The sequence below is a fragment of the Sinocyclocheilus rhinocerous genome, unplaced genomic scaffold (assembly GCF_001515625.1).
Source record: "Sinocyclocheilus rhinocerous isolate Xijiao unplaced genomic scaffold, SAMN03320098_v1.1 scaffold475, whole genome shotgun sequence".
NCBI classification, from domain to species: Eukaryota; Metazoa; Chordata; class Actinopteri; order Cypriniformes; family Cyprinidae; genus Sinocyclocheilus; species Sinocyclocheilus rhinocerous.
Window position 1 is genome coordinate 1281514 of NW_015646677.1, and position 11191 is coordinate 1292704.

The 11191-nt window shown below is 36.8% G+C and overlaps 2 protein-coding genes across 2 annotated transcripts in view; both read left to right on the top strand.

The window, feature by feature from the left end:
- The window catches only part of LOC107707959 (cytidine monophosphate-N-acetylneuraminic acid hydroxylase-like), a 15062-nt gene extending 7456 nt beyond the window's left edge, over positions 1 to 7606 (top strand). The window contains exons 7-13 of the mRNA XM_016512079.1: positions 803 to 940; positions 1057 to 1192; positions 1596 to 1739; positions 2653 to 2827; positions 2934 to 3050; positions 3123 to 3238; positions 7338 to 7606. Coding sequence (XP_016367565.1) covers positions 803 to 940; positions 1057 to 1192; positions 1596 to 1739; positions 2653 to 2827; positions 2934 to 3050; positions 3123 to 3238; positions 7338 to 7458 — 947 coding nt within the window. The 3' untranslated portion in view covers positions 7459 to 7606. The remainder of the gene's footprint in view (positions 1 to 802; positions 941 to 1056; positions 1193 to 1595; positions 1740 to 2652; positions 2828 to 2933; positions 3051 to 3122; positions 3239 to 7337) is intronic.
- Positions 7607 to 10245: 2639 nt separating this feature from the next.
- Positions 10246 to 11191, top strand: part of glipr1a (GLI pathogenesis-related 1a) — a 5939-nt gene continuing 4993 nt past the window's right edge. The window contains exon 1 of the mRNA XM_016512086.1: positions 10246 to 10467. Coding sequence (XP_016367572.1) covers positions 10300 to 10467 — 168 coding nt within the window. The 5' untranslated portion in view covers positions 10246 to 10299. The remainder of the gene's footprint in view (positions 10468 to 11191) is intronic.

The window sequence follows — 11191 nt, forward strand, 5'->3', positions numbered from 1 at the left end:
GACAGGAGCCCTCCGTGGGCTCAGGTCCAGGAGCCCACTCTAGGCTGGATTCAGGTACTGGGAAGCGCTTACGAGAAGCTGGCACTGGAGGGTGCTCTGGAGGAGCAGGCACAGCAAGGCGCTTTCGAGGAGCCGGCACTGGAGCGAACTCAGGAGCTGGAGCCGACACTGGAGCGATCTCTAGGGCTGGAGCCAACCGCCTTTGATTCCCCCTTTAGGTTCGGGGTGAAAGGCGTGGTCAGCGTGCTTGAGTGAGCCGCGGCCGGCAGGCTAGACTTTGGAGCGGGGCAATGTAATGCATCCTTCATGAATAAAAGTTGATTAAAAAAATCTCTTATTAACTTATATTTTTATATTTTATTATATTTTTATATTTTAATTCTAATTATATAGTAAATCATATATTAATGTTGTAATAATATAATTGTACTTTAAAATTAAGTAAATATTTGTCAATATTCTATCAATTAATATTATATTTTACACTACAAGTTACAACACTAATATTTCTCAAATTCTTCACTTTCAAACTTTTTAAACCCTCAAGCTGCTATGTTGTCAGAAAACCACATTTTAACTTTTAAGTGTTTACTTTTAAGGTAAAATGCTAAAAATGTATAAAAGTTGGACATTTTATAAATGTGAAAGTAAAGTTCCCCCAAACTTTTGAACAGTAGTGTAGTTTTACATTAAGATAATGTTGACACAATTAAATTATGGACTCAGTTAAGTGCCTAAACCCCCTTAGAAATGCACAATGCTGCTAAAAAGACTGGATAAACTCAAACAAAAACCTTCCAAGGTCACATGATCCTGAATACGGTGGACTGCACCAGACCAAACAATGGATGTCTTCCTCACGGTGTTGATGTGATGATGAGTGACTTCGCCGGTGGCGCCTCCGGTTTTCCAATGACCTTCCACGGCGGCAAATACACAGGTGAGTTACACATGCCGCTTTAAACAGGTGCATTATAGGAACAGGTGACTGTTCAAGACAGGCAGCACAATGACAGAAAAACATAATGCAAATAATGTTTTGTTTTGTTACAACAGAAAGCTGGAAGGCAGATTTCATCAAGAACGAGAGGAAGAAGCTGTTAAACTATAAAACGCAGCTGGTGAAATCACTGCAGCCTAAGATCTACTGCCCTTTTGCTGGATACTTCACTGAAGCACATCCCTCTGACAGGTGAACACACATCCCTCGATAAGCCTTATCACAGAAACTCGTCTAACTCGTAGTCAACGTTTAACTATGGTATCCAGGAACACACTGTAAGTAAAATAGATAAAGTCAACATGAAACAACCGCTTCACGTATGAAGTATGATGCATTTCTAAGTGAAATATATTAGAATGATTTCTGAAGATCATGTGACACTGAAGACTGGAGTAATGATGCTGAAAATACAGCTTTTCATCACAGGAATAAATTACATTTTAAAACATATTCACACTGGACATTTCACAATTTTACTGTATTTTTGAGTACATTTTTGAAGAAAAAAAAACTCAATTACTCCAATCTTTTGACTGTAGTGTAACATTGAAGTATGAAATGCATGACAGGAACACTTGAACATGACTAACAGGTACATAAAGGAGACGAACAGCAAGAACAGCGCAGCAGATCTGAATGAATCGATAAGGAAGAGCTGTCCGAACATCTTAACCTGGACTCCTGTACCCGGATCAGTCCTGGATTTGGCCCTGGCACTAAATGACCCATCCAACAGGTACGTTCACACGGCTTTACGTTACCATTAGTATGCAGCATTTGAGCACGTTGATGTAGCTTGAGTGCATTAGACTAAAAGGGTCTCAATAAATAAATAAATAAAGCATTAATATTTGCATGAAAAGCAAACATTATGCAAAAACACTAACATGACATCAGTGTTATTTTAGTATTACTGAGATACTATAATGTAATTTTTTTTTGTATTTTAATTTGACTTAAGTTTTAGTAATTGTGTATTTTGTTTTTGTCATTTGTATTAGTTATTTTAAAATGTGTATGTTGTTTTTATTCATTTTTATTTGCTTTAGTTTTTCTAGTCACATTTAATGCAAATGAGAAATGTTGCCTTGGCAGCTGAAATAAAATAAGTTAAACTTCGTATATTTGTGTTTATTAACAATATTTATTATTATTTATTAAAACACATATATAAATATTATTATTTTGATTAATAGTTACTATTACGATTTTTCAATTGTATTATTAATAATAATTTTCTGTTCATCAAAGAATCCTGAAAAAATGTATCATGTTTAATTGTGAAATAAGTTGTGACATAAAAGTTGAACTTTTTTCATATTTATTTTATTTCAGTTAACCAAACTGAAAGAATTATTCGTTTTTAAAACTGTTTTCATTTAATTTTTTTTTTTTTTTATGTTATTATTTTTAGTTCTAGTTTTAACTATAATAATCCTGAATATTTATGCAATTTTTTCATTTATATTTAACTATTTATCTACAAACATATTTAATGCAGTCTCTTTTGCATTTTTATTTAGGCATGCATCTGTTTAATTTCCATTTCATATTAAAATGGTCATTAACATGTTGCATGTGAGAATTATGTTGGAGTCTGTTATTATTTCTGCCTGTTTTCTTTTCTGGTTTTAATATCATAACCATAGGGGAGTCATCACTGAGCCGCCCAATGGCACAAAGATCTATAAGGACAGTTGGGACTTTGACTTGTATTTGGATGAACTGAATGCTTCCGTTTCAGCTGAAATCTTTAAATACAAAAGCTGGATCCAGTACTATTATAACTGGGCAGGATTTAAAGACTACAATCTGGTCATTCGGGTAAATCATATATTTCATAACCGAACTGCTGGTGGATTTCACACATAAAGCAGCCTCATGCACAAACAAACCCATAAACTGATGCAATAAACTGTTTTCCCATCAGGTCACTGAGACGGATGATGATTTCAAGCCTCTGAAAGGAGGTTATGACTATCTGGTGGATTTTCTGGATCTTTCTTTCCCAGCCGCGCGTCCGGAGAGAGATCACGCGTATGAGGAGGTACAGACTGAGCAGCATGAGATGCACGCTGAAGTTTAAAACAAACTGATAAATCAAATGTGTGCGTTTCAGATCAAGAACCGAGTTAATGTGATGAGACACGTGGTTCTGAACGGCCGGCTGTGGGACGACCTGTACATCGGCTTCAATAACAGAATGAGTCGAGATCCTGATGTTTACCACCACAAGTAAATATACACGAACAACATCATCACAAGATGAAACAGAAAAATACATAAGAGTGCATTAGTCATGTATCAAGTGAAAATATAATCAATTCAAAGCCCAAAATCCAGGAATGTAATCATTTAGCATGGTATTTACATGGTATCCTGAAGTATTCCTCGCAAATGAAGCTTTTAACATAAAAAATATTCAAAATGTTTATACCTATGGACATCTACAGTAATCCATAGTTAAATAAACTCGGTCTATAATATTATTTCTCATCATATATTTTTTTATTGGCAGATTCTGGAATCGTTTTCAGACAGAATTGCCACTATTGCAAATGTTTTAAAATACTTATATTTAGCTTCATTTTTTCCCCTCAGTTTTAGAACTTTAGTCATTTTAGTACTTCAATTTAACCTTGTTTTGTTTCGGTTTGTATTTTTTTTTATTGTAGCATTTATATTTTATTGTAGCCTTGTTTTTAATAGTTTTAAAACAATAACAACACTGATAGGTTTCTTGAAGCATCTTCGAGATGTTGCCACAGTTCTTCTGGATTTAATCGGTCTCAGTTTGTTCTGTTTCTTCATGTGATTCCAGACAGACTGGATGATGATGAGATGTTTGGAAATGGAAACTGATATTTCCTACTGACACACTATAGCAAAAGATAGAAATAACTGACTTAAAACCAATTTTTAGCTGGTGAAAATACTAGAGTTCTAATCATTTTGGCCACCACTGTATATATTTATATTTTTCCTCTTGAAGTGGTGGATGCAGGAGTGGGTTGTTCTTGTAAAGATGTTTAACAGTTTTTCACCCGTCATCTTTTCAGCTGTGGCTGTTACGCCTCTTAGTAATTGGCCCTGTTGTCAGTTTTCCAGGTTGGTTGGCAGTTTGTTCTTTGTTTTTCTTTTTACGTTGAAGCCTTTCGTTGTTAGCAACCCGGAGAACCTGTGGTTCTTTTTATCAAATTTCAGATGCCTCTCTTCAATCCACATTATTTATGGCGGTTACGAATGAAATTAAGATTGTCTCAAGGGATCAACCATGTAATTAAGAGACAAAAAAGAATAATCTCTTACAGTAAAAGGGAACAAGCTCACATTGCTAATTTACAGGAAACCCATCTGACTGAAAACAGAACACCTGAAGGGCAGACGAGGATGAGTGGGTCAGGTTTTCTAATCCTCTTTCAATTCTTACAATAGAGGTGTAGCAATCTTAATTTATAATTTATATAATTTATTTATAAGTTCAACTTTAGGTTTGAGGAAATGATAAAAGGTACAAGAGGATGTTACATTCTAATTCTTGGCCAGCTTTTTGGAGAAAGGGTCCTTATCGGAAGTGTGTATGCTCCAAATTTGAACCAACTTTTTTTCTCTGAATGCATTGCCAATATTTCATCTTTTTCTGTTAATCACATCATTCTCGGAGGAGACTTGATGGAGGAGCCATGAACTGCCTTTTTATTATTTTGTACTGTTCACTGAGGCCCACTTATTATATCAAGATTTTTACATTAAAAAACATCATAATCTAGAAGTAATAGGCTATTTTCTGTCCTGTTTTTAACCCCTCATCAGAACGCTGTTTGAATAGGTGTGGCAGATTGTAGACTCGGAAATAAACGCCCACTGCTATGATTGGCTAATAGTTGTGTAAGTTCAACAGTGACATTCCTCACAGATGGTCGGTGCTGTAATTTAGGTCAAAAACGCATAACTCAATACATATCAACCGATCTGTAAGAAAAGACAAAGCAATAGTGATCACGTAATGAAAACAGTTACACACTTGTGTTGCGACATTACAGCATCATCTTTTAGTTTTTGTCTTTCTGAAAATCGCGTGTTGAATTGTGCCTTGTTTGTAAACAATCCGTGGTAAAATAAAGTGAACAAAGACCGAGTTCTTACTGACGCGGTCTGGATCTTCATTAAAAATAAAGTTCATTCACTCTTTCCTAACGTTAGGATCAGAATCCCGCGGCATCAGAGAGGCTAAGAGACAGTACTCCAGGAGGATAGCCCATCGCTTCAGCGACAGCAGAGACACTTGGAGCCTGTGGCAGGGGATACAGACCATTACGGACTACAAGCCCCCACCGCAGCCCTGTAACAGCACCATCTCCCTGCTGAATGAGCTGAACGCCTGCTTCGCTCGCATTGAGGCACAAAACAGCATCACAACACAGAAGACTCCACCTCCTCCTGGCGACCAGGTGATGACGCTCTCCCCGGACAGCGTGAGGAGATCCCTCAGCAGGATCAATGCACGCAAAGCCCCGGGTCCTGACAACATTCCTGGGCGTGTATTGAGAGACTGTGCAGAGGAACTGACTGATGTCTTCACAGACATTTTCAACATCTCGCAATGTCAGGCTGTTATCCCCACATGCTTCAAATCTACCACCATCATTCCAGTCCCGAAGAAGTTGTCTCCATCCTGCTTCAATGACTACCGTCCAGTTGCACTTACTCCTATTCTCATGAAGTGCTTTGAACAACTAGTCATGCACCACATCAAGTCTGTCCTCCCCCCTCCCTGGACCCCTTCCAGTTCGCATATCGGACCAACCGCTCGATCGATGGCGCCATCACCACTGCCCTCCATCAGCCCTCACACATCTGGACAAAGAAGACTCATATGTCAGAATGCTGTTCATTTTACTAGACTTCAGCTCAGCATTCAACACAATCATCCCTCAACAGCTCATTCACAAATTGGTCCAGCTGGGGCTCAACACCTCGCTGTTCAACTGGCTGTTGGACTTCCTGACTGGGAGACCTCAGGCAGTATGGGTTGGCAGTAGCACATCCAGCACCATCACACTGAACACAGGGGCCCCCCAAGGATGTGTGCTGAGCCCCCTCCTCTTCACTCTGCTGACCCACGACTGCACACCGTCTCACAACTCCAACATCTTCATTAAATTTGCGAACGACACAACTGTGGTGGGTCTCATTAGCAACAGAGATGAGACAAACTACAGGAGTGAAGTGAGCCGCCTGGCCGGGTGGAGCAGTGACAACAATCTCTCTCTGAATGTGGAGAAGATGAAGGAGATTGTTGTCGACTTCAGGAGAGTGCGCACTCAGCATGCTCCTCTGACCATCAACAGTGCGACTGTGGAGAGAGTGAGCAGCACCAAGTTCCTGGGTGTGCACATCACAGAGAACATCTCCTGGACTAACAACACTGCAGCACTGGCCAAGAAAGCACAGCAGAGTCTACTTCCTCCGTAAACTGAGAAGAGCCAGAGCCCCGGCCCCCATCATGTGCACCTTCTACAGAGGCACCATCGAGAGCATTCTGACGAGCTTTGAGAGCATCCTGACTAGCTGCATCACTGTGTGGTATGGCGCCTGCAACGCGTCCTGCCGCAAGACCCTCCAACGCATAGTGAGAGCAGCTGAGAAGATGGTTGGTGTCTCTCTCCCTTCCCTCCAGGACATTTACAACACCTCTCTCACCCGCAAAGCCCTCTGCATTGCAGGTGATCCCACCCACCTGACACACAGCTTCTTCAGTCTGCTGCCATCAGGAAGGACAGCTTCATCCACCAGGCAGTCAGGAAGCTAAACTCCCTCCCGAACTTGCACTGCACAGCGTCTTCTTGTCTTTGGAGCATCTTTATTGCTTGGTTTCTGCATAGACCTGCATTCCCCTCTCGTTCGTTACATTACATGCACGAATCAGTGGGTGGGGCTAAACAGGCAGCGATGTAGAATCAGTGGGCGGGGCTAAACAGGCAGCGATGTAGAATCAGTGGGCGGGGCTAAACAGGCAGCGATGTAGAATCAGGTGTTGATCTGCGGAGGCGGTGCTTCTCCACGCTATTACATCATAGAGCAGAACATTCCACAAGCTGTCGTTTTGGCAGACTGCCTTCAATAAAAGCTGATTTTACTAACGACAAAGTTTTGAGTTCTGAAACTTACAGGATGTTTTTATAGTACAATAACTTCTGATATGTTAAAAGATCAAGGGAATACTGGTTTCTCAGTTCATGGCAGATTCATAAAGCATGTTTTTAACTAAAGAAATCAGATGCACTTTGCAGATTCATGTGGTCCATAATATCTGTTGTTGTTTTATTGGCAGGTTCTGGAATCACTTTCAGACAGAACTGCCTCTATCAGCACCAGACTGGGATCGTTTCCTTCAGATTGCCTGTGAAACGGACGTGCCAAACGAGAGCAGTAATGGCTGTGCTCTATCTTAACACAAACACACACACATCACAGTTATCTGTGTCATTTTTCTGGATCACAGCGCTGTTTACGTGGTTTTGAGGGTCTGACGGGTTTGAATCTGATGCTGCTCTATCACTTCTGCTTAATAACTGTAAGACAAAGACAAACACTACTTGAACAACCCCAGTGAGCACAGCTAGAGGTTAATATTTATGTTTCTCTGGAATACTTGATTCTGTGCTCAAATATGCAATATTTTTGTATAATGATGCTACGAATAGGATGATACGATTGTTTGTTTTCCCTGGAATCAGATTTTCATAATGGCAGTTTTGTGTCTCTTTACATCAGGTTACTATATCACTGGCATGTATTTCATGGAACGAGATTTTAATTGCATTATAAGCAACTATTTTAATGAATAAAAAAATTAATGTAAAAAAGCATTTTGCAAATAATGTGTTTGTCTGAGACCACATTGAAAACCTGTGACTTTCTCATCTAATCATTAATCATTAAATCTCATTTAAACCCAGAAACAGAAAAAAAGAAAAAAAAGAGACATAAAATAAGGAAGAAATATTTCATATTAATCTTTTCACACAAATGTATATAATTATGTAAAATTGTAGTATACAAATATAATTATGAAAAAAAATTCATTTTCAGTGACAAAAGGTATTTTCGCATTTTGTTTTAGATTTTTAAATCCCACTGGAAAATAAAATTAATATGTACATAAATGTACTAAAATAGAATATTTATAAAATAAATATACTGCAATAGCCTAGATGTCAGTGCTGTTTTAGTTTTATCTTAATTATAACTTCTGATATTATAGTACTCAATATACTGAAATAGCTTATATTTTTTATATTTTATTTTAATTTTAATGTCATTTTGTCATTTTTTTGTTTTATTTAATTTTTTATTATATATCTATTTAGCTTTTTTTGTTGTTTGTTTGTTTTAGTAATTTTAGTACTTCAATTTAAACTTATTCTATTTCAGTTAGCTGCCCAGGCTTTTAAGTTTATGTTTTTCATCTAATACTTATTTTCAATAGTTTTAATTAACATTAGTAATGCTGACAGTCATTTTGCTAACATGAGACAGAAACATTTCAGGTCAGAGAAAAACACGTTTCCAACACATCACAGCGGAATCGCTAAAATAAGCCCCTGCATTGCTTCAAGAAAAACACGTTTCCAATATATTGCAGGTGAATCGCTAAATGAAGTCCCTGCATCGCTGCTCTCATGCATTCACACATCCGAAACAGGAAACACGAGGCACTGCTGCAGACTGCGGATATCTACACCTGCACTAATGTGCATGCAGTTAATGAAGCTCCATGTGCTGAAGAACATTCTAAATGACTTTCAGTTTTGCAAACATTGTGTAAGAGATATAATAGTTTTCTTTCGCTTCATTTAGCCCAGATATCCTGATAAGCAGGGTTCAAATGGTGAGGAGGTGAAGTGGTTTAACCCACAAAACACAGTGCGGTGTGCAACCAATTCAGAGGTTTTTACATGTGGGTTTGATATGAACAGAACCAGGTAGTAGCTGATTACATGCATACTGTGGATTACGGTACTTGTAGTTAGATTACATTACATTTTGAAATACTCGTAATCAGACTACAGTTACTTTCTTATTGATTAATTACATGTTATTCACACAATAGCAATAAATGATATTTTATTTTCTAAAATAGCCTACCGCTTACCGGTATATACATTAACCTAACTGGAACTAACCTTACCTGGAAGACTTTCTGACTGTATATAAGCAGCAGGTTATTTTAGAAAGGGAAAATTAAAAAGGAAGAATTAGGGAGAATCAATAAGTGATAAATAATGTATAGCTATTATGTGAATAATACGCAATCTTTTACTCAACAAAAAGTAACTGTAGTCTGATTACAAGTATTTTAAAATGTAATCTAATTACAAGTACTTAATTTTTGTAATCTTATTATGTAATCCAGATTACATGTAATCAGTTACTACCCAGCACTGTAAATATAAGCTGTGCCGTTTTGTGGACATTCAAAGACCAGTCACTACTACAATTATATTGTATATTCTAATTATAATCAGGTGGCTATAATTACAGAGACAATTGAGAGGCCACACAGCATTTGACCACTGTATTTACAAAAATCATTTCAACTTTAAGAGTTTTCTCAACATTTCAATGTGTTTTGTATGTGTCTATCAAACACATTAAAATAATAATAATAAAAATCTTATTTAACATGCAATTCTCAAAACTTATTTTGTCAGCTGAACATTTTTATCCCCGAGATTTTAAGGTAATAAATAATTAAGTATCACTTTTGAATGTTCACGGTTCTCTGACGTTGGTTATTGGTCACATGAGAAGCAGGCAAACAAATAAAATATTTTATATTTTTTAATAAGTGTTTTACTTTAACTGTTGGCATTTTAAAATGATTTCTTTTCATTTTACATTTTTGTGATTTCATATAGCTTTTCATTAAACTCACAAACCTCCAGCAGTTCCTTCACGAACCTTAGTTTGGGAAACCGTGATGCAATGTAATGTAATATTTAATGCACTTCTTGTTATTTATAACTAAGAATGGAGTATATTTTCCTTTCTCTTTGTATCTTTATATCAATATGGTATCAATATGGATTATATTACCTAAAATGTCTAATGTTATGGTTTCCAATTTTTGGCATGTAATTTGTAATTAGTAACAGACTACAATTTGTAAGTAATCTGGATATAATTATAGTTCCTCTGTGAGAAAGCAGAAGTGAGCAAACCACTGACAGGAAACCCGCCGGATACCCTGAAAGTTTAACCAGTTGTAAGTTTAACAGTCAAACTCGGCGATGAGCGACTACCTTCACCTTCTGATCTCTGTCACAGTTCTGCTAGGTTTGGGTTCCTTCGAGCCGGTCTTTGATATCACGGATCCAGCGTTTATTGAGGAATGCGTGAGAGAACACAACAAGCACCGCGCCGACGTGACGCCTACGGCCGCAAACATGCGCTACATGGTAAATATCAGATGTTTCCTGATGTCGGATCAGAGATCGCAGGTCTCGATGGAGTCTGTGGAGGTTAAACATGCTAATGTGTGTTAAACGGATCTGAATGCAACACTAGATTTTTAACATGAACCTGTTTACTCTCTTCATACAGTACATCTTCATGGTCTTATTGTGCATGACAGTTTTTCTTCTTCAATATCCTTTTTCATTGAAGAAAAAAAGTATTTTCAGTTTCAGGCTTTTAAACTCCACTGTACAATAAAATACATGAAATATAAACTACAACAGACATCAGTGTGGTTTTAGTAGTTAGTTAATTCTAAGTTAATTCTAAGAGTTTCACTTTTAGTTTAAGATTTTCAAACCCCACTGTAAAATAAAATATATACCTAAAATACACATTACAATAGACATCATTGTTTTAGTATTACTTATATACATTACACAGTAATATCTCATGCAATATGTTGTTTTATTGAAAGAAAAATTATTTTAATTTTGGTTTCATTATAAACTAAAATATAAAATACAATTGACATCAGTGTGGTTTTAGTATTACTTATATTTCATTAATAATAATATTTTAATATCTTTTTAAAAAGGAATTTTCACATTTAGTCAGACTTTTAAACCCCACAGTAATGTAAAATATATATATATATATATATATATATATATATATTTTTTTTTTTTTTATATAAGTATATTAATATATTTATTAAAATATATT